The sequence below is a fragment of the Panthera pardus genome, unplaced genomic scaffold, assembly GCF_024362965.1.
Source record: "Panthera pardus isolate Hobbes unplaced genomic scaffold, ASM2436296v1 HiC_scaffold_11, whole genome shotgun sequence".
Taxonomy (NCBI): domain Eukaryota; kingdom Metazoa; phylum Chordata; class Mammalia; order Carnivora; family Felidae; genus Panthera; species Panthera pardus.
In genome coordinates, this window is record NW_026526666.1 from 79,467,374 (window position 1) to 79,490,658 (window position 23,285).

The following is a 23,285-nucleotide window of genomic DNA, read 5'->3' on the forward strand; positions in this document are numbered from 1 at the left end:
GGTCACTTGCTCCATTTTGGACATAAATTTGAGATGCCTGGTAGACAATCCAGTGGAGACACACATCCTGATACACATGCAAGCCTCGAGTTCAGGCAGAAGTCCCCAGGGAACACCAACAGAGGTCAAGTAGAGAACGAGCCAGAGTTGGAACCATGGAAGTCGGAGAAAACCAGAATTTGGGAGCCACAGAGAAGAGAGTTTCAAAAAAGAGAAAGTGGTCAGCCTATCAAGTGCTGCTAAGTCCAGAGAAAAAGCCCTTTGGATTTGACATTGTGGCTGTTGATCACCTTGCTGAGTGGATTTCGATAGACTGGTGGGGGTAAAAGCCAGATTGAAGTGGGTTAAAGAGTGAATTGGGGGTGAGGAAGTGGAGGTAGAGGTATAGCAATCTTTCAAAAACTTTTAACTGCAAGGGAAATAAATGGGGAAGAGACCCTAGAACGTGAGTGCTTTGGGGAGTGATGTAGTAGATGATTGTGTAGATGGAGAGACTGATGGATACAGGAAAGAAAAGATGCCTAGCGAATGAAATCCTCAAAAAGAGCCGAATTAGCATCGGGGACACACACACACACACAGAAGTAACAGATGCTGACACAGCAAACAGACCCACTCTCTATACCCCCTCACACAGAGGTGCCCACAGCCCCTTCCAGTGATTCCTCCTTAGAGGCCCCTTGCTCTCTTGAGAGGCAATCCAGGCCTGGGCTGAAGAAGGACAGGGAGGTTTCATACCCAATGAATAGGTTTTATTAAGAATGAGAAAGCCATCGGAGAGTCAAAGAGGTACATGGACTGCAGGGTCAAGAGAAACAACAGCAAGTACAAAATCCCCATGACAACCTCAGGGTCCCTGATACAATCTTTCTTCCTTCCCGGCCCACCCACAGCCCTTTGCGAGCAAAAACTCCTTCTCCATGCTGGTCCAGCCGGACGTCTTGGTGCGTAAGCAGAAAACAGTGAAATGAGTCCTCCACTCATTGGGATAAATAAGTTGCACTCGACATTTTTAAACTTTCAAATTTAATTACAACACACATAAATAAATAGGACAAACAGCAACAGGACTGTGAAGTGCAGCCTGGATTCAAGTTCTGTAATTTGTGCTTTATCTTTGCTCCTTGGGGTTTCCTCCCGCCCACTTCTTTCCAAGAGTGGGATGGTTCCAAGAAACCCACGGGGGCCCCCTGCCAGCACCCCTTTGCTGGGGGTAGGAGATTCTGGGATGAGGCCACCAACTCCTCAGCACCTCTGGTTAACAATTTCCCTCCTGCCATCAGTAAAAACAGCAAGGTTTTGGCCTCTAGGAGTATCCACCGCTGCCCAGGTGCCCTGAGGCACAGGGCTCAGCCACAAAACCAGGCTTCTCCATGCCAATTCCCTGTCCAAGCACTTCTCAGCAATCAAGGGTCAGAAAATTGCACCCATGCGACAGACATCTGGGCCCTTAACTTACCAACAAACCATCACAGAGAGGCCACCTCCCCTTCTCCCTCTCACCCATGGTCTCTGGATGAATGTTCTCTTTCTGGCCTGACTCAAGCTCCACCTTTTAATCCGTTCAGGCCCACCCCCAGGAACTAAGGCCTCATTTCAGGCCTTGGGAAACGCTCTGGGATGAGGCAGTGGAAGAAGCATTTATTTCCTGTGCTTGGCATCCTTCTCTGAAGCCTTGGTGTCACCATGTCCACTGCCCGCACCACTTAGAAACATCTTGTCCAGCCCCTTGAGTGACTCCAGCAAGTAGTTCTGGAAGGCAGAAAGGGCAGCACAGATGGCGGGCCCACCAAAGCCATGGGTGATAAGGCTAAAGTGTGTCAGGCAACTCTGTACTCCGGGCTCCAGGATGAGTGCTGGGCGGCTGTTGCCCAGTGGTGAGCGATCCTGAGCCATCAAATCTGCAAACTCCTTGCAGATCTGCCTGGTGGAGGGAGGAAGCAGGGGTGGAGGTTAGAGGACAAAGGTCTGAGCTGAGAGAAGGACCTACTGTGTGCAGGGCAATTTTTATATATTTATGATTGCTGACACTGTCAATAGTCTGCAAATGATGGTCATACCCATTTTACAGAAAAGGAAACTGGTTTGGAGACATTAACTGACTCGCCCAATGTCACACAGCTACTAAATGGCATATGCCAATACCCTACAATCTCTGCCTGTGGATGTCCTACCCACATTCACAATCCAGCTCTACTACCTTATCCAGGAAGCTTTCCTTGATCCCTTCCCACTCCCATCCCAAACACCCAGTGCTTCACAGAGCTTTTTCTTTGAAATAATTAGGGAACAATCCAGAATCTGCCTTGAAGAACTAAAATAATAGTTAGTGGTGAATATGAATTGAAGCCTAGATGCTGTGCCAAGAACACTGTATGCGTCATCTCACTTAATCCTCACAACAGATACATACTGTTATTAACCATTCTCACCACGTAAGAAAACTGGTTTCAGATAGGTTTGGTGACCTGCCCAAGTGACTAAGCTGGGATTTGAGTCTAGCTCCAGTTCATGGCCACTATTCATTTCTTTGCATCCTGCATGTGGCTCAGGCAGGAGAACATAACTCCTGTCTCACCTCTGCATCACTGTGGAAGCCAGTCAGCATTTTACACATGACCAGGCCCCAGAGTTGATGAGTTCATTGATGAATGAGCGAGGAGAGCCCTGTCCTGGATATGTTTCTCCAGCTACGATATGAACTCAAACGTCCCAGGAGACACAGCAGTTCTTTGAGTCTGTGACTCCATTTCTGCCTTAGAAGCCCTGAAGGAGGGAGAGTGGAGGTGGGGGACTGGATGTTGTTCTAAGCAGCAGGTGTGAGGGCAGGATACAGCCAGAAAGTCAGTTGCGGTGGGTGGGGTTTGGGCTGGCCAGATTGTAGGGTCCTCAAAGGAGTCTGGACTTAACCCTTCTTACCTCTTTCTGCCTCTTCTTGCAATGGGACCCTTCTAAAAATGAAATCTGAATGGAATACCAGTTCATTAAGTAGGCCTTAAGGCATCACACAGAACGTAGTTTGAAAATCAATGCAGTAGCTGGGGGCGGGGGGGCATTGAAGGTTCTCGGGCAGAGGAGCAGTGCATGTGCAGGAAATCTGAGGGAATGGTTGGGCACTGGGATGAGGTCTAGGAGTGAGATTAGGAGACCAGAGTTGAGGTTGTAGCATGTGAGTGGTGGTGAGGGAGCCACCAAGGGGATTTGCAGAGGGGTCAGGTGTGAAGCAAGGACAAGAGAGGGTCAACTTGCAGCTCCGTATGTCTTGGTTCCCTGAGGGAAGTCACTGGAGCAAAAGGGCCTATGGGCAAGGCTTAGGCAGGGGAAGCAAGACCACCATGTTGGGACTGGGGCTGGGATGCCATGGGGCAGTGTACGGACGTGTGGGACGCACACATGGGCCTATGTAAGCCTGGCTGTGACACCATTTTTGCTGATGCATAGAACCCAGAAATGTTCACGTGTCCATGTGTGTCCCTGTGGGGCCACTTGCACATCATGTGTACATGTGAGTGGTGTCCAGTGCACCCATGCTTGGTGTTTGTGTCTGCATTGCACCTACACGTGCCTATGCATGGCGCCCATGACAGCCTGTGCATGGTGCCCCAAAGCACCCATGCGTGGCACCCTCACTCACTTGGCGGCCAGCAGCATGCTCTTGCGGCTGTGCAGTTCCCCGGGGTCAGCGTGCTGTCGGCACAGGTACTCGGCAGCTGCCTTGGCTGGGAACTCAGTCTCACAGACGTAGCCAAAGTCTCGGGCCAGGTGCACGGCCTCTCCTGTGGGGAGGAGAGGCAGAGCAATGAGCTGTCACTACAGCCAGGTGTACCTCTGAGCCTGGAGCACAGCCTTGGACCTCAGACCCCCTGGCCAGGGGCTATTCTGCCCCATCCTGCTTCTATAGATACTTCCTATGGTTTCCCTCCCAGAGCAGCCTCAGACCTAATCCCGTTGCTCTTGGGGCCGTGGAGGATGGGCTCTGAGCTCAGGGGTGGCAGCTGAGGCCACCATGTATCCCAGAGCCTGGGGTTGAGATGATCGAGCCCAGAGTTGTCAATGTCCAGGGAAGGGACTTTTACCCCCTCATCCCTTTACCACCTCCAAACACTGGCCACGCCTCCCCTACCCCCACCTCACCCCCATGCACCTGCATGTGTACGCATGCCCATGCACATAAAGACTATACACATGTATCACACACACCCCTTACTCATACATGACACACCCTCTTGTCTCAGGGACAGCCACACGCTGTCACACTGGGTGACATAGTTCCCCTCATGCTCACACTGACACCCATCCTCAGGCCTCACTCACCCTCCACCAGTGAAGTCAGAAGTGTCACATTGGCGGCCTTGCGACGGCCAGCTGGCAAATTGAGCCCAATCTTCTCTAGCCGTTCGCGCAGGCAGCGGCCCCCATTCTTGGACTTGGCCCTTGACATGCACAGGGGAGAGAGACAAACAGACACTATGAAGACAAGAAAGAAGCATATGTCTAAGTGATCCCAACAGGCCCTTTCTGCCTCCAACAGCCTGTGCCAAGGCTTGGGTCTGGCCCTGGGGATGTTCAGGGGCCTCTCTCAGCCTCTTCCCAATATCTTCCTAACCTCACTGGCTTTGCAGCCAAGATGGGGGTGGGGGGTCTAGCACCCTGCTGTAAGAGCTACTCATATCTCTCCAATCCTCTCAACAGCAGGGATAGCCTGGGGCAGGGAAGGGTAGGCCAGAATCTTGGGGTCCTTTTTCCCCACTTGAGCATACAATCTGAGCCATACACAGATACCCAGGGACACACAGACCCATGTGCAGAACATGCACACAGAGAGACATAGGGACACACAGTCACCCAGGGACACATATATAAACACACACAAATGAACACACACCCAGGGCAATAACAACACACACACATACCCACAGAGTCAGGCATATGCAGACACACGCAGACTTAGACACTCAGGGACACAGAAACACATGTTCACACCAAGCCAGGATCCCAGGGACATATGTATTGACAGTCATGGACTCATACAAGCCTCTCTGGGGTGCTCAAAGAGACCAAGAATAGAGATACGCCCACATGTGCACAAATGCAGCCTCCACACAGAGCTACAGACCTGTAAACACACATATGTCTACCTCCAGAAGCACGTGCAATCACACACAGAGCAGGACACACTCCAGCCAACACACCCCACTAGAAGTAACACAGGAAACCCACACTCATGAGAACATATACTTCTGGCTGTCCCCCCCCCCCCCCCACACACACACACACTGTCCTCAGACACATCAAAACTCCCAGCCCTGACGCACAACTACTCTACCCAGGCACAAGGATGTGCACAGAGAGGGACAGACACCAAACTATGAAGACAGACCATGGACTTCAAAACACAAACACACCAGAGAGGTCCATGCTCCACAGGGAATGGGGTGTCCCTTCCTTGGGGGAGGGGATAAGACAGCATTTTCTCTTCTCCAGACCCAGCCTTGTCCGTTCTGCCCAAAATGGTTAAGCCCTCCATCCCTTCTCTGTGACCAGGCTTCTTTCCCCACCTCCACCCCCAAGCCCACAGACCTGTAGGAGCTGCTGGGGACCTGGGCCTGCCCCCCAGAACAGGCACAGTTCCCCAAGGAGGCAGAAATGGAGATGAGGCTGTGGCCTGGGGTGAGACTGGCCCCTCTCTGCTCCCCTAAGGAGATGTGAAATGACCTCGGATTTGGGCAGGGAACTGTGGGCTGACTGTCCTACCTGCGAAGGACACCGCCCAGGAGGGAGGCATTGAGGCACTCGGGAGGTGAGAGTCGCCGCTGGACCTCCCCCACCGTCACCTTGTACTTGGACGTCGAGCTGAGCAGAGAGAGCCGGCCTGGCACAGAGCAGAAGACCTCACTGGGGTTCGTGATGCCACCAACCAGGCTGTCTTTGGCCAGTGAGAGGGCCGAGAGGCTGCTGGCTTTGGAGGGGATGGGAACTGCAGAACAGAAGCAAGAGCAAGGGAGAGAGAAACACTGAGCCAGGGACCACAGGGCACCGGCTCTAGCCAGCTGTGCAGTGGGAGAGTCGAGGAAGCACTGACTGTGTGCTGGGCACCGTGCCACATGCAGGCACACAGCTGAGTCTAAACATCACAGCGCTTGAGGGCTATCCTACTGTCCCTGCTTCCCAAAAGAAGAGACTGGGGCACACTGAGGTTAACGTGAATCACTCGAGTCCACTCAGCTAACGGGTGGTGGAAATTGAACCTGGAATTGCCTGGGTCCTGAACCTGCGTTCCTTTGCCGAGCGAGGCTGGTTCCTTATTAAAACCCAAAAAGCTTCTGCAGAGTCCTGGAGTCTGGGCAGGTGCAACCAAAGAGAAGGTTGGAAATACAGAGACAGGCTCCCTGAGTCACTGCAGCAGGGCCCAGCTAGGTCTGCACAAACGAAAGGAGTCCCCAGCTTCCCTGCCTGCTTGTGATCCCCACATTCCACCCTCAGACCAGTGAAGGCCTGGAGACTTTGGACTCCCACATGTCAGGGGCAGGAAGGTTATGTCCCCATTAGGCCTCTGATGCTGTCCGCCTCCCTACCAAGTCACTATGGGATGCTCAAGGAGACAAGAATAAAGAGATACACTCCACAGCCCCTTTCCCCAAAACTATCTACTAATCTATGTAGGACAGAGAAGGGACTCTTCTCAAACCCACTTAGATGCTCTTGGCTCAGAAAGAAAGTTCTTCCCATGGTCTAACCTCCATGCTTTTGCTTAGCCTCAAGTGGAAGAGAAAAAAATCGAAGTACTTGCTTCCACTTGGGCTTCTCTTCCTCCAAGGAAGTGAGAGCCTTGGGAGAGACGGTGGTCCTTGTGTGTGGGTTTGGGGTGTGTGTGGATTAGTGGGAAGCCTGGGGCCAACAGTTAACTGAACACTCGCTATGCTATGTGCTACATGGATAACTTCACTGAATCCTCAGAACAATCCATGAGGGGGCTATGTTTACTATTCCCATTGTATAGATGAGGAGACTGGAGCCCAGAGAGGTGAAGCAGTGTGCCTGAGATCACACAGCTGCTAGACTGAGAACCAGTAGCAAGCCCTGGACTGTGGCCTCAAAGGCAGCACTCTTAGCCCTAAGCCATTCAGCAAATATTTGCCGAGCACTGTGTGCCAGGGAACCCAGAGGTAAGCAAGGCTGACCGGTTCCCGGCCTGGCAGAGCCCCTCCAGCTTTTCTGTCTCTGGATGTGCATTCCCACCTTCCACCAGGCCCCCCAGCCAGAAGCCTCAGTGGTGCCCTCCACACTGCCCTCTCCCACCACATTCTGTCCGTCACTTTGCCCTGAGGCTCTCATTTTCCCACTGGGCCCTGGATGCAGTCACTTCTCCACAGGTGCACAGACGCTCACTCACTTCCTGCCCCAAATTTGGCACAGCTCTGTTCTGGTCTCCCTGCCCTGCTTCAGAGGGATCTTTCCAAAACACATTGACCTCCAGACTAAAACCCATCAGTGCCCATCACTTCCCTGTGAATCAAATGCCAGCGTCATGCAGGCAGAATGATGTCGCCTATCATGAGTGCCAACTGTATACCAAGTGGACAGCTCTGTGAGGTAGATACTATTACCCATCCCAATTCCAAACTGAAGAAACTAAGAGTTCAGGAGATTCGAATGGATGGTACAGCAAGTAGGGAGCAGAAATGGGTCTTGAACTCTGATCACAGACTCCAAAGTTCACATCCTTAATCATAGTGCCTTCCATATAACACCCTCTTTGTGTTCTGGCTGCTGCCTGCCCCTCTTGCCTGGTTCCACAGTTGTCCTCTAGGCTCTTAACCCACACTGATCAACAGAAATATACTGTGAGCCACATATATAAATTCAAGTTTCCTAGTACCCATTTTTCAAAAAGTGAAAAGAGAGGTGCCTGGGTGGCTCAGTCAGTTAGGCTCTGACATCAGCTCAGGTCATGATCTCACAGTTCGTGGGTTCGAGCCCACAGTTCATGGGTTCGAGCCCCGTGTGGGCTCTGTGCTGACAGCTCAGAGCCTGGAGCTGCTTTGGATTCTGTGTCTCCCTCTCTCTTTGCCCCTCCCCCGCTCACACTCTTATCTCTAAAAAATGTTTTTAAGTAAAAAAAAAAAAACATGTGAGGTCAATTTTAATATATTTTATTTTCCCCCACGTGTCAAAAATACTAGCACGAAAAAAAAAAAATACTAGCACGGAAACACGTAATCACTATTTGAAAATTACTAATGAGCCATTTTACCTTCTTTCCTTGTACTTAGTCTTCAAAATTCAATGCGTGTTTTGCATTTATAGACCATCTTAATTTGGACTAGCCACATTTCAGGTGCCCAATAGGCACATGTGCCTGGTGGCTCCCACAGTGGACAGCGCAGCTCTAGACTTCAAAGAGGGAGCACAACAGGTAACAAGTAAGCAAGGTGTGGGGGACCGGGGGCGCCCTGTGGAAAGCCGCTACTTGGCTGAGGGTTACCCCTCAGGACACACCAACAGTGCCAGAACTCCGGGTTGCTTTGTTTGCTGATGAAACCAGGATTCTGGATTTCTATGTGGAATCTCTGGACCTTTGAACCCTGATGACCAATTCAAGAATTTAAAAACCCAGCACAAGCTGCATGGAACACAGTGAAGTGCCACCTGGGATGGGGGACCATCAGCGTGTGAGCTCTTTGAGCCCCACAGAACTGCTCACCGTCCATCCCCATCCCCACCCCCACCCCCACCCCCAGCAGGCCTCCTCCTTCCCAAGTATCAGTGCAGGCACCATCCCCAGGGGATAGCTTCCTGGCCCCACGACCCCAGCCCCCTGTCTCCCTCCAGCCCTGACCTTACCACACTGAACCTTCGTGTCTGCTTCCACAGCTGTCTTCCCTCCCAGCCAGCAGTGCCTTGAGGGCAGGGTCTTGGCATAAATGGGCATCAGTGAATGTGGGATAAATGAGTGGAGCAAGGGCCCTTGAAACCTGAAATGGGAAAAAGAGTGATGGCCCACAGCCCAGATTGGGGGAGAGGGTGGGCACTGGGAGAGCCTCATCCCTTTGTTAATGATTGGTAGTAAAAGTGCCCTTCCTCCTGGGGTCCAAGGAGGGGCCAAGAGATGAGGGAGAGGTGGAAAAGGGCGGGGGTTGGGGTGGTGGTGGTGGTGGTGGTGGAATATAGGGAGAATGAACAGCACACACTCTACCCCAGGCAAGTTCCCTGTCCCCAGAGCAGGACCAACTAGGGTGAGGCAAGTAAGGCACTCGCCTTGGGAGCAAAATTTAAGGGGGCACCAAAAACTCAGCAAGCATGATAAACGGTACTTTAATCCAATCTTTTAAAAAATATAAATTAATGTAAAAAAGCCCTGGTGACAAAATATCAACATTTTAATTAGAAACAGGCTCTGATCCTGCCTCGCTGACCTTTTCCTAATCCCAGTCCCCTCCCAGAGTGCGGAGCAAAGATATCCTAACTCAACAGACACATGGACACGGGACAGGCAACCAGAGCCATCCCCACCTCCCGCCCCAGTGTCTCCCAGGCCTGTGTACAGGCTCCCTCTTCACCTCTGTCCCTCTGCCTTGAGGGGACTTTTTGGGGGGTGATGGAACTATCCTATATCGTATTGTGGTAGTTATATGAGTATATGTTTATATTTGTCGAAATTCAGAGAAATGTACACATAAGGTTACTTATACCTCAAGCTTGACTTAAAAAAAAAAACAACCTACAAATTAATAAGTTAAAAATAAAAAGAAGGGCAGAATGACTATCCTCCCTCCCATGACCCCTAGCCAGAGGGAGTAGTCAGAAGGAACAGAAAATTCTCTTCTCCAGCAACCTCCTCCATCCCAACTTCTATTCAAACGAGGGGCTCCCTGAGGCCAGGCCCCATAAGACAAGAGGGAGACCGAGGCTGTATGGGGCTGTTTGTGCATGTGCAAACAGGGACATATGTGAGCATACGTGTGTCACAAATGACTCTACACAAACCATGATGCCTGTCACGGACAGAGCAAGGAGCAAGATTGTGCATGTGTGCACCTACTCACTGAAGGAGCGCTGATCCCCAGCTGTACACACAGACATAGTTTCTGCCCTCCTGAGTGTTGTAGGAATGTGGCAGCATGCATATGGATATCTGCGAGTGCTTTTGCTCCTGTTGATACAGTTAAACAGAGTGTATGCTGGATTTATGCAAATACAGGTGCTGCTAAGTGTAGGTGCATGACAGGTGGACGTGTGTTTGTGTATGTGAATGACAGACTTTGCTGCTTCCCCCCACTTGTCCTCAGAGCTTCTTCCCTCAAAAATGGCAAGAGGGACGGAACCCAAGGTTAGGAAGGGGATGGCATGAGAAAGGGACAGTCATGGAGGTAAGAATTAAACTAGCACAGACTACAAAGCAGGGACATGGGTGTTTGCTTCCCGCACCGCAGTGACTCCCGAGGCTGAAGTGGTATATTCATGGTGTCCCACCCCACACCCACCCCCATCACACAAGCAGAAGCCATTTACACACACACACTCCTACTACAGACACAAGAGCACCTAGTTGTTCAACGCGTCAGACAAGACTCACACCTGTCTACACACTCCATCCACAGGTGGTAGATACTGTCTGACCACTGAATGTGGGGAGTGTGCAACAGATTCTCCCAGAAGGCTGGTTAAAATTTCAATTCCGTCTAGAAGAAAACATAGGAGAAGAATCTTTTTGCTGGGAAACGAGTTCCTGGATACAACCCTAAAAAGCATGATCCATAAAAGAAAATAAAGTGGACTCAGTAAAATTAAAAATATTTGCACCTCAAAAGACATTATTAAGGGAGCACCTGGATGGCTCAGTTGGCTAAGTGTCCAACTTCAGCACAGGTCATGATCTCGCAGCTCGTGGGTTCAAGCCCCATGTTAGGCTCTGTGCTGACAGCTCAGAGCCTGGAGCCTGCTTTGGATTCTGTGTCTCCCTCTCTCTCTGCCCATCCCCAACTTGGACTCTGTTTCTCTCGCTCAAAAATTAATAAAACATTTTTTAAAAATTAAAAAAAACACACTATTAGGAAAATTAAAAGACAAGCCATAAACTTGAAGAAAATATTTGCAAATCACATATCTGATCAAGGATGACAATCCAAAATATGTAAAGAAGCCTTGTAACTCCATAATAAGATAAACAACCCAACTGGAAAATGGTCACAATATGTGAATAGATATCACTAAAAATGATACATGAATGGCTAGTAAGCACGTGAAAAAGTGCTCAATATCGTTAGTCATTAGGGAAATGCAAATTAAAACTATACTGAAGTACACTAGGATGGCTATTATAAATCAATCAGGTGTAGGTGAAGATGTGGAGAAACTGGAACCCTCCCACGTTGCTAGTGGAAATGTAGAACAGAAGAGCCCCTTTAGAAAATGGCATGCCAGTCTCTTAGAAAATGAAATACAAACTTACCATAACATCCAGCAATTTCATTCTTAGGAATTTACCTAAGAGGGATGAAAACATATGTCCACACAAAGACATGCATATGAATGATCACAGCAGCATTATTCCTAGTAGCCGAAAAGTGGAAACAATCCAAGTGTCAGCTGATGAATGGATGCATGAAATGTGTTTCCTCCGTGCAATGGAGTACAGCTCAGCAACGCGAGAAGAAACCAACTACTCTCACCTGCTATGACACGGATGAACCTCAAAAACATTATGTTTAGTAAAAGAAGCTTGATGCACCGTTTGCATATTTATATATTCCTTTGATATAACATGTCCAGGATAGGCAAATTTATAGAAAGAAAGATCAGTGGTTGCCTAAGGCTTGAGGTGAGAATAAGAATTAACTACAAACGGGAATGAGGGAATTTTGGGGAGGGTGATGGAAATGTCTTAAGACAGATTGTGGGGCCACCTGGGTAGCTAAGTTTGTTGAGCCTCTGACTCTTGACTTGGGCTCAAGTCAAGATGATCTTACAGTTTGGATGGTGAGTTCAAGCCTCACATCAGGCTCCTTGCTGTCAGTGCAGAGTCCACTTCAGATCTTCTCTGTCCCCCTCTCTCTGCCCTTCCCCACTAGCATTCTCTCTCTCTCTCTCTCTCAAAAATAAATGAACTTTTTAAAAAAAGGCAGATTGTGATAATGGCTACACAAGTCCATAAATTTACTAAAAATCATCAAATTATACTCTTAAATGGGTGAATTTTAGGTATGTAAGTTTTACTTCAACAAATCTGTTAAAAAATGCAAGTTCCAGGGCCACACTTCCACAGACTCTCACTCAATAGGTGTGGAGTGGTGCCCAGGAAATCTGCATTTAAAAATTTTTTTTAAATTTTTTTTAACGTTTTTATTTATTTTTGAGACAGAGAGAGACAGAGCATGAATGGGGGAGGGGCAGAGAGAGAGGGAGACACAGAATCGGAAGCAGGCTCCAGGCTCTGAGCCATCAGCCCAGAGCCCGACGCGGGGCTCGAACTCACAGACCGCAAGATCGTGACCTGAGCTGAAGTCGGACGCTTAACCGACTGCGCCACCCAGGCGCCCCCATTTAAAAATTTTTTTAATGTTTGTTTATTTTTGAGAGAGACAGACTGCAAGGGGGGAGGGGCAGGGAGAGAGGGAGACACAGAATCTGAAACAGGCTCCAGGCTCAGAGCTGTTGGCACAGAGCCCGATGCGGGGGCTCGAACTCACAAACTGTGAGATCATGACCTGAGCCAAAGATGGATGCTTAACTGCTTAACCCATAGAGCCACCCAGCCGCCCCGGAAATCTGCATTTTTAAATAAGCATCTCCAAGAGATTCTGATGTATGTGGCTCCTTAGCCCACACTTAGGGTACACTGGTCCCCATGGCAGTGGGGTGCAGCTGGAGAAAGGTAGACAGGAGGGGTATTGACACCCCTCCCAGCCCACTGGAGCCTCCTCATCTCCCCTGGATGGCTAAGTTTCCTTCGGGCTAACCTTCACTCCCCTGTCCCATGTGGCCCTCAGCTACCATCCAAACTCTGTCTGCATGGGCACTGGTTTTTCAGTCTCTTGCTGGAGCAGAGGCCTGGGAGGCGAGTGAGGCAGGAATGCAGAAGTGCCAGATCAGATCCTGTCTTTATGCAAAACTCGGATTTTTGTTTATCATGGATTTTTGGCAATACCTCTTATTTTAAATTATTGCATTGAGATATATTATTTATCTAAACCTTGCCTCAGAGGTGAGTAGTTCACTTACCTCACCCTAGGCCTGGCCCTGTAGAGATGGACTTGGAAGTCCAGACCCTCCCCCTCCCTTTCCTTCCCAAGAGCCAAGGAGAGCAGAGGAGAGAGTGGCTATTTCCCTCAGCCCCTGCCTTGGAGACCCTGAGAGAGATTGGACCACAGAGCCCACCCTCAACTAGGCAACCACCCACTCTCCTGGTGGGGAGGAGGTATTTTTCTTAATTCTCATTTTAACCACTCCCCTCCAGCTGTGGCTGTAGAAACCCCGCAGATTTCAACCTGTTTAACCTGTCTGGCTTTTTCCACAGTGGAGGGCATTTGCACATGCTGTGCCTAGTGTGGTGAAAATATCGTAGCCCTTTGTACACCCTCTCTCCCGGTGCACTCAGACTTCAAAACCCATCGCTCATTCATTCAACAAACACGCATGCACCTAGGGAGACCCATCCTAACCTCTCCTGTAGGAAGCCCCCCAGCCTCAGACACTCAGTGCTCCTCCTCTAAGCTCCCAAGCCACCAGTAGAGATCCGCCTCACTACCTTTCTCCGCTAGAGAATGTTCCCATCCAGGTCTGTCTCCCCCACCAGTCCCACCTGCTTTCTGTGCCCCTAGGAAAGATTGCAAAACTGTAGGGGACAAACATGGGCAGAAAATGGAGGGCTCTTCGCTTCTCCTTGGGTCGGCCTCGGCTCCGTCTGCCACCCCCGGACCCACACCCTGGCTGCAAGGGGCAGCAGACCGGGAAGTGTGTGATGGGGGCGGAGGCTTCGCTTCCCTCCCCTCCAGGACAAGTGCCTAGAGTAGCGAAAGTTTTACAACCAGGGTCTGGGCTCTCGGGAGCTTCCAGGCTCCCCTCCCCGGCGATATCCTGTGGTTGGAAGGCTGCTTCTGGGGTAGGGCTGGGGTTGCCTCCGTTTCGCACCCAGGATCTCAACTGCCCGCGACACAGCTGCCGCTCCCTCCAGGGCCGGGAGGAGCTGGAGGAATCTGATGCGTCAGCCAGCCAAGAATGACTTTCTGTAATTCCAGGGCCCAGGCAGGCCGGTGGGGCCCCCACCACCCGCGGCAGGTGTCAGAGGTCTTCAAGATATTACAGGGGCTCCCGATGTCATCGGTAGGGCCTGAGGGCGAAGAAGGACGCAAATCCACGCCCCACCCCACCCCCGAGTCCCGCAGCGACAGCGGAAGTCCCTGGCGAAAAGTGCCCGCTGCGCGCAGGGCTCTAAGCCCGGCCGCCTGCTTAGCCACAGGGGCTCCGCGCCGTCACCTGCCTAGGCAGCCGCTTAGGTCAAGACCTCCGGGACCAGCTCTGCCTCGGCTTTTGCAAAGCTCGAAAGCGCCGGCACTGACCCTCTCTCCTTCCCAAAGGCGCGGCGCGCGGGCCCAAGCCCAAGCTCGCGGCTACAGAACCGGGCCCTCCCCTCCGCAGGGGTCCCCTGCTCTCACCCCTCTCCCTTTGCTGCAGCGCTCCCGGCCGTGTGACCCGTCGTCCGGAATGGGGCGCTCAGGTCGCCGCGCTCCACCTCGCTGCGCTCTCCCACCGACAGGCTGGCACTGCGGTGCGGCGGGTGTGTGCGCCCCCGGCCCCGACGTCTGGCGCGGCACCAGCGCCCACATCTTCCCCGCGAGGCCCAGCGGGCAGCCCCTCTGGACAATCCGGCCGCACTCACTGCGGTCTTAGGACCGCCGTCGGGGATTCCGGCGCACACCAAGGACCCGCAATTTATGGCAGCTGATGTCCTTTGAGAGAAACCAACTCGGGGCAATTCCAGTTCCTCCTTGCAGCCAGTTTCCTGACCTGCTTGTGGATTGGGGTTTAAGGTACTCAGAGCCCCAGCTGATCCTTCTACCCTTCCCCAGGGCAGAGGATCCCGAGTTCCTTCCCAAAACGCAAGGGGCTGGCCTCCCCGAGGGAGTCAGTGTGCCTAGCCCCCCCGCCCCCCCAGGCTCTCCAGCCCGGGCAGAAGTCGGGAACTGGGGGCCCAGCGACAGGCTCTTCTTGCCAACTGCAGACCGAGCTCTTACTTCCGACGGGTTCCAAAAAGTCCACTAAACCAACGCAGCGCCTGCAACCTCAGCTCCTGCTCCAGGAAGCGGGGGTTCCCAGCGTCCTCCCCACCTAAGTTCCAGGAAGCCTGTCCCTTCATCTTCCCTCCCCCACCCCCCCCACCCTCCATACTCTAGGTTGTCCAACTAACTCCCAGCCCCTGGTAACCCAGCCCCAACTCCTGGAAGTCCAGCCCCCAGCCCCCAATCCCACTCCAGCCCCCAACACGGGAGGGCAAACAAAGCCTGGGCTTGAATTCTCTCTTTTGAAAAACAACTGGAGCCAAATCCCACAGGAGCAGCACCTGCCCCAGGCACTGCAGGTTTCATAGAATTCCTCCCAGGACACCCACCCCAAATCTAAGGAGCCCACCCAAAGCCTGTACCCCTCTGACTCTCTGTCTCTTACTCTCTCTTTCTCACCTTTTCCTGGCACGTCCAGAACCCGGTCCCCCAAGCCGGAAAATCCACTGGAGGGCATGTCTCAAACCCCTGACTTTTACCAGTGCAGAGACACAAACACCCACCAAAACACACAGGGAGTGATCCTCACATGCTTAGAGATCCTCAGCACCAAAAACAAACAAACAAACAAACAAACAAACAAACAAATTCCAGGACACAACAAAGACCTTGATACACACATAGAGACCCCCAAACACTCAGAAATATACACTAACCTAGTAGGCACACATCACACACTTAGCAACAGACACACTTACACATCAAGAAATACCAGAAAGACACCTAGGAAAGAAACATATAGACATGTACAGGACCCTGAACTCACATCCAGGAGCAGGCAGGCCTTGGCCCTCCTGCACTCAGACTGACTGATGATATTCACACACCAACTCATATAACTCTAAATGTGTAAAGAGGCTCCTGAAAGAAGAGAAGACTCTTCAGGGAAACTCGAGTTTCTCCCACCCCCTAATCGACCCCAAGGCCCTGCTGGACAGGAAAGCTTGCCAGGCTAGGAAATGGTAAGACTCTGTAATGAGGAAATAATTTAATGAAATCCATGGGAATGGCATTCCCATTCCCACCTCTTAGGAGACAGGAAAGTAGTTTAACTTGTTCTGCAAATTAACTCCAGATCCAAAGTGCCCTCCCCTTCATAGAAAGAGGCCAAGCCCCTTTGCGGGGCATGGGTGGCCCGGGGAGCAGAGTGAGCAAGATAGGCCCAGCCCACCCCAGGCTGCAGGCTCTGGGGCCAACATGCCAACCTGCCCAGCTGCCCAGGCTCTGGCCAGAACCCCAGGCTTTGCTGCCCCCCTAATGGACTAGTAAGAGGGTCCGCTGGCCATTGAACCCAGCGACACATAGGAGGCAAACTCCACGGGGAAGGAAATGGGTCTCCACCCTGGGGAATGGGGTGGGGGGCCCAGTTCTGCCCTGGCAGATGCACGATGTTCCTTACCTTTCTTGATCACAGACTGGTCCAGAAGGCTCATTCCCGGCTCATCCATGGCCTGCAAATAGGAGAGGCAGTGGTAAGGGTGCTTGTGGACCTAGTCCCCTGTCACTTCCCAAGCTCCTGCAGTCCCTGGTCCTGGTCCTGTCTGCTCTGCCCTCTGCTCACCACCTACGCTTGGGGTGACCCGCAGGACCAGGACTGCCGTGCAGCTGGAGCCCTGGATACCTCGCCATGCCATGTGAAAGGGGGAATTTTGAACCTTGGACAGGCAAATCCTCTGCTTCTTTCAGGGGGCACAGGCTGCCCCAGCGGGGGCTCAGATGCCCCACGCCGCCCAGCGGAGAGCTAGAGGAGTGGTCGAAACCCCTGCCCATTTACTCCACCGAGGGTTGCCGTGCAGTGAGTCGGTGCCAGGACGCCTTAATGGCCAGGCAGCATCTAACCCAGACGTGGGACTCATCCTCGGAGTGAGAAGTCGCAGGCTAAGAGAAAAGTCGGGCGCCCGCCTTCATCACCGTGCCTCCAGCCAAAGTCCTAAAATCACCGCGGCCGGTCCTGGCCCATCCCGGACCGTTCAGGCCTCACCTGCAGGTCCTCTAGGCCGGGCGGCGCCGCCAGCCCTGGGAGGCCGAGGGGCGCGTCGGCCAGGCCGTGCGCCCCGTCGGCCAGGCCTTGCAGGAGCCGGGGCACGGCGGTGGCGTAGTCGCGGCGCGGGTCGAGGCCCAGAGCGCGGGCGGGCGGCGCCAGCAGGCCGGGCGGCTCTTCGTGGGCGCGGGCGGCGGCGCGGGGCGCGGCCCAGGCGGTCTGGGGAGGCTGCGGCTGTGCCAGGGGTGCCAGGCCGCCGTACGGGTCCCCGGCCAGGTGGGGAAAGGCGGCAGCGGCGTCGGGCGCCTGGCCGTAGGGCAGTGGCGGCTGCGGGTAGGGCGGCGGGAAGTAGGGCGGCTGGAAGTCAACGGCGGCGGCGGCCGGCGTGTGGCAGAGTGGCGGCGCCGGCCCGTAGGCCGCCTGGGGCAGGGACGACAGGCGGGCCCCGCCAGTCGCTGCGCCCAGCCCGTCGGGGCGCTCCTGGGGAAGGAGAGGGGCGCGTTAGGCGGCCCGCTGGCAGCTGAAAGGACCTCGGCCCTAGAGGACCCTCCTCAGCTCGCGGGGATCCGGCTGCCGTCCTGCCCGCGTCCGGGGGCCTGAGGTCTGTCCCAGGGTGGCCCGCGGGCGCCGGAGCCTCGGGCTGGGACAGCGGTCTCTCGCGCGCGCACCCGCACCGTCCGCCGCTGGCCGAGTCCCTGTGGCCCCCTCCCTCCGAGGTTTCGTTGGAGGCGGAGGTCCGGCAGGTCCAGCACTCGGGGTCCCGGGCCCCGAGACTACTCACCATGGCGGGGTAAGTGTGCACCAGCATGGGGTGGGCAGCGCGGGGCACGAGGCGTGGCGGCGGCGGAGCCCTCGCCCGACGGCGAGCGCTGCGGTAAGAGGCGCGGGGAGCCTGCACAGCCCGCGGGGGTCCCTTTGGGGCGGCGGGGTGCCACTCGGTCGAGAGCCGGGCGGGCGGGCGTCGGGTCCTCAGCTGTGGGCGCCCCCGGGCGGATCCATGGAGGCGGGACGTGGGCCGGACGGGCGCTGATCACACTTGGAAAAGTCGGTCAACGGGTGCCCAGCGCCCGCCCTTCTTCCTCTGAGCGCAGCCCGCTCCATGCACTCCAGTTATAGTGGCGGGGGCGCGCTGGGCCTCCGGGGCGCGCATTAAAGAGACACGCTGTGGCCGCTTTCTCCCTTCTCCCCAGCGACCGTTCAAGGGGAGGCGGGGCTTTGGGGCGACCCCATGGGGTGGGTAGCGGGGCGTGAATTCAATCCCCCCCCCCCCCACCTCCCGCTTGCTCTGAGACGCCTTCTGGGCTCAAATCCCAGCTGTGGTGAAACAGAGAAGGATTGGAAGCTAGGATGTAGGGGTCCTGGGTTTGAATTTCAGCTCTATCGCCTTTATTTGCTTCTGAGCAAATCGCTGCTCTTCCTGGGCCTCAGCTTCCTAGTCTGTAAAGTGGGTATCCGTCCTTTCGCTAACCACTTCACCGGACTATGGATGTGGCCATCGTCAATGTGGAAGAAATTTGTGGGCTGAAGACTCAAGCCCACTGGCTCATGTGCACCCCTGTGTCAGCGTGCATGCACGTGCGTGCGTTTGTGTGTGTAGAGGACCATCACAATCTTTCTGAATGTTTCTGGATCAAAGACCCTCAAAGAGTGCCCTCTTCACTCAGCCTTCTGGTGGCTGATAACTCCCAGTGCCAAGCCAGGGTCTGAGGAACCTGGACACACAAACTGAGAGAGAGTTGTCCAGCGGGGTTCAGCATGAGTTCCACCTGAGAAGGGCTCCAGATGTTTCTGAAGCCACTAGAGCCTGGGCTGATTGAGTATGTGTGTAACTTCCCCACGTGATGGTGTGCAGCCATCACACTTAGGAGGGCAGGCTGTGTGTGTGTTATCATGGCAGGCACTGGCTGGCTCTCAAGATCATTTTGGTCTCTGCAGTCTCTCCACCTTTCTTTCTCCCCAAACCCAACCCTCTCCTCCTGAGAAGCAGGGGCAAGGATGAAAGAAAGGGAAATGAGAGGAATACTAAGAAGAATAGGAATTTTAAAAAGCAGAAAGATGGGTAAAAAAAAAAAAAAAAAAAAAAAAGGCAAGAAGATGCTCAGGCCAAGGCATAGAGGAAATAACCACAGCAAGCTCTTATGACAGAGTGTGCTGTTACTTCGCCAAGTACCTGATGAATACTGAGTTGTATCAGTCTCACATTCTCTGGTGAGGAAGAAGAGGTACAGACAGGTGAACTGGACTTGCCCAAGGTCAAGCAGCCAGGTGAGTGGCAGCACCAGGGTGGCCTGCCTCCAGCCTCTCTATATAGTGCTGGGAATTACTATCCTGTACTGCCTCCCTCTCAGGCACCTAAGAATTTAGTTCTGACTTGCACCTACCTGTGCTCTTGAACAAGTCCCTCTTCCTCTCTGACCTCAGTTCCTGTAACTTCAACAGCAGCGGCCACAAAGTAGGGGAGCACAGAGAAGACTAGATGTTTTCTGAGGCCCCTTTCCAGTGAAGCAGATGATGAGAAAGGAAAGATGAAAACATGGAGGTAGATTACAGAGGACAGGCAGATGGACCCGTGGAATGTGTGTGGAGGAGACTTGTACTATTCCAGGGGTACGTGGCAGGTGTAGTGCTCAGGTCTGGGTCATCTCAGCCTGGGGGGCTGTGAGGGAGGAGGCTGAAAGCAGCATCCCTAAGAACCTTCTGGAAGCTGGAACCACCAGCTAGGGTGGTGGGTGAAGCAGAGCTGGACGGCACTGCTACCTCCATGCCCAGGCCAGACCAGAGGACTGGAGTATGTTTGCATGTGTCTGTATATGCAGGTGTGTGAGTCTGTGATGAGAGACCTTCTCCCCCACCCTCAAATTCAGCCAGAGGACATCAGAAGTGAGGCTCCAGGACAGGTGTATGTGGGTTAGTGCATGGCATGCAGGTTGGTGGACCCCTATAGGGGAGGTCCAGGAGCAGCAAGGCTGGTAATGCCCGTGCCCAGGTCTGGGGATCCTTCACTCTCTCCAGCAGACTTGGGAAAGCCAGGATGACAGGACAGGCTGCCTGTCCAGTGGCTTCCTTGGGTTTCTCACCCTACTTTGCTGTAGCTTAAGACACCCCTTTCTTGTCTCGTTCTCTTCCTTTCTACTCTGACCACTCCCCAGCCTCCATTTCTATCTCATCGTTCACCCACATCCTTCATGTCAGTTATTCATTCTCAGTGTTGAGGCTTCCACATTTTCTTCCTGTCTACATTCTTCATGAGTGAGTGAGTGAGTTCCTTCTCAAGACTTTAGTGACTGTTAGTTGGCTGTTCTCTTTCAACTTTATCTCTAGTCTGTATCTCTTACTAGATAGACCCACAGATGCAATTTCCAGGTGGATATTTCTTCCAGACATCTTGTTGCAGCCATCTGAAACTTTCCAAGTCCTCGAGTGATCAACATCCCCTCCACCCCTGCTACCCACCCCATCAACATCATGATCAACATCCCCTCCACCCCTGCTACCCACCCCAACCTGCTTCTTCTTCCGTGTTCTACAGCTCTGCACATGGCACCACCATCCTTCAAATTAAAAACAGTCATCCCAGACTCTGACTTTCCCTTCATCCTCATAAGCCAATCCCCATATAGTGTCGTCATTTCTAACCCTTAAACATGTATTTCCACCCCTCTGTCAGCCCTTTAAGCTCCCATACTCTTTCTCATAGACCAGTAGAGTTCTCAAAGTGTGCTTCCTGGGCCAGCATCACCTACAACGTCTACAAACTTGTTACAAGTGCTACTTCCTGGAACTCACCCCAGACCTACTGAGGCAATAAACCTGAGTGTGGGGACTGGAAATCTGTGTTTTGATAAACTCATAAGGTGACTCAGAAGCTCAGTAAGGTTTGAGAACCACTGCCTAGACCATTACAACAACCCCCTAACTGGTCTCCTGCCTTCTTCATTCATTACTCTTCTGACGCACCTCCAATTCCACTTAGCAATACGAGTGACTGGACCAAAGGGGCGCCTGGGTGGTTCAGTCAGTTAAGCATCTGACTCTGGCTCAGGTCATGATCTCACGGTTTGTGAGTTCAAGCCCTGCAAGAGCCTGCTTCAGATCCTCTGTCTCCCTCCCTTCATGCCCCTCCCCTGTTCATGTGCACGTGCTTTCTCTCGCTCTCAAAAAAAAAAAAAAAAAAAAAAAAGAGTGACTGGACCATGTAACCTTCCTGTTGAAAACTCTCCTGGGGCTTCCCATGGCCCATCTTCAGGGAAAAAAAGTTTAAACACCCTAACCAGCATTCCAGGCTCTTCACAGCTGCAACTGATTTTTCTTTTCTGCCACATGAACTACCTCACAAGAAGATGAAAGGAGAAACAGAGACTGTGTCCTGCACTGGCTTTGGTGCATGGCAAGTGCTCAGTGAATGCTTATTAAATAAATGGTGAGTGGATGAGTTTATCAATTCCTCAGCTGGTTGAGGGATCTTTTTAGGAAGCCTCCATGACCCTCGGTAGCTAGACATAGAAACCAGGTACAATCTGAGGAGATCATCTGATAAATGATTTTGCTTTATGGCTACTGGGAGACAGATGTTCATGATCTGCTACAAGCTACCAGGTTTTGTGACTGTGGACTCTGTCACTCTTCTCTTTCTGGGCTGAGGGACTCCTTGCTTGCTGAGTCATGGAGGAGGGCATTGCTGTTTGCCCACTCTCTGGGACAGATGTGCATATGTGGAGGCCTGGGATGTGCACAGGGGTACATATGCAGACTATCCTGGGCACATGGGGACACACAACATAGAGACACTCTTGGGAAACAATCCTACGCATGGAACACAGGACATGTATTGACACATAGGTGCTCATGTTCAGATATCACAGGCTCCCATTTGGCATACTTGGCATATTGCTCTTCTCCCAGGCTCAAATATTTCCCTCTCATTTCAGAAAGAGAGCTTGCATTTGGATTTGATGTTAAGAAAAAACTCAGGCCTGCCTCCTTTATTGATTGACACAGCCACCCTCCTCCCAGCCTTTGGCAATTTCTCCTGCCCTCTGGGTCTGGCTGGTTGGCAGAGCGGGGAAAATCTGGCACAAGGAGATGCTGAGTCGCCACCTGGTGGTTATATCTCACAACTGCAGCTCAGGTCCCCTTTTCTCCCTCGAAGCTGAATTGCCAAGAGAGAGCTTGGTCTTAAATTAGCCTAGCATCTTCCCCATTCAGGAGCCCAGAACTCTCTGACCATTCCTCACTAAAGTACAGAGCCCAGTCTTTCTGGTGTTATAAGCCTTTCTGCAGGGTTTCACTCCACCTCAGGAGGACAAGTACTTTGAGAGCAGGGACCCTAGGTGGTTGCCACTTGCTTTGGGCCCTTCCCTTCTCAGCCACTCCTATGGACTTTAAGACTCTACACCCACAACTCCCAAATCTGTCACTCTGCCCAGACCTCTCTGAGCTCCAGACTGCAGAAAGCAACTTCCCCCTGGATATTCCACAAGCAGCACAAACTCACCATTTACCAAAATGAGCTTGTATTTTGCATTAACCTGTTTCCCAGTGTTCCTGGTGCCAGCGAATGGCCCCATTATCCATTCAGTGGCCCAGATCAGGTATCCGGGAGGGCTCTTTATCCCTCCTCACTTCCAGTTAATCACCAAGCCCTATTAACTAACTCCTACCTATATATTTTTCCCATCTTCACTGCCGCTGACTTAGTTCAGACTTAGTACCTCCTCTCTGAGCTCCTTGCCTCAGTTGTCCCCCTTGTGCAGCCAGTCATCTTTAAAAAATGCAAACTGGATCACATTGTCTGCTAAAAAAAAATCGCAGCATGATCCCACCTCTAATCTTCTGAGCATGGCATACCACGACTTGTGAGATCTGGTTTATGCCCATTGGTCCAACCTCATCCCACTTTACACTCTGTGTGGCAGTAATGAGCTACGTGCAATTCCTAAGCTCGCATGCCGTTATACCTGCTGTTCTTCTGTTTGTCTATCTGGCAAGCCTCTCCTCACCCCCATGTCTCAGAGCAAATACTTCCT

At 52.6% G+C, this 23,285-nt stretch overlaps 1 protein-coding gene across 1 annotated transcript; it reads right to left on the bottom strand.

Moving 5' to 3' along the window:
• Positions 1-983: 983 nt before the first annotated feature.
• TFAP2E (transcription factor AP-2 epsilon) lies at positions 984-22,826 on the bottom strand. The gene is made up of 8 exons (XM_019430085.2): positions 22,754-22,826; positions 17,831-18,285; positions 17,260-17,739; positions 16,678-16,729; positions 5,755-5,977; positions 4,315-4,433; positions 3,635-3,776; positions 984-1,924 (listed from the first exon to the last, which is right to left on the bottom strand). The coding sequence occupies exons 1-8, from the start codon at positions 22,824-22,826 to the stop codon at positions 1,642-1,644; spliced, it is 1,827 nt and encodes a 608-aa protein (XP_019285630.1). The 3' UTR covers positions 984-1,641.
• Positions 22,827-23,285: the final 459 nt, after the last annotated feature.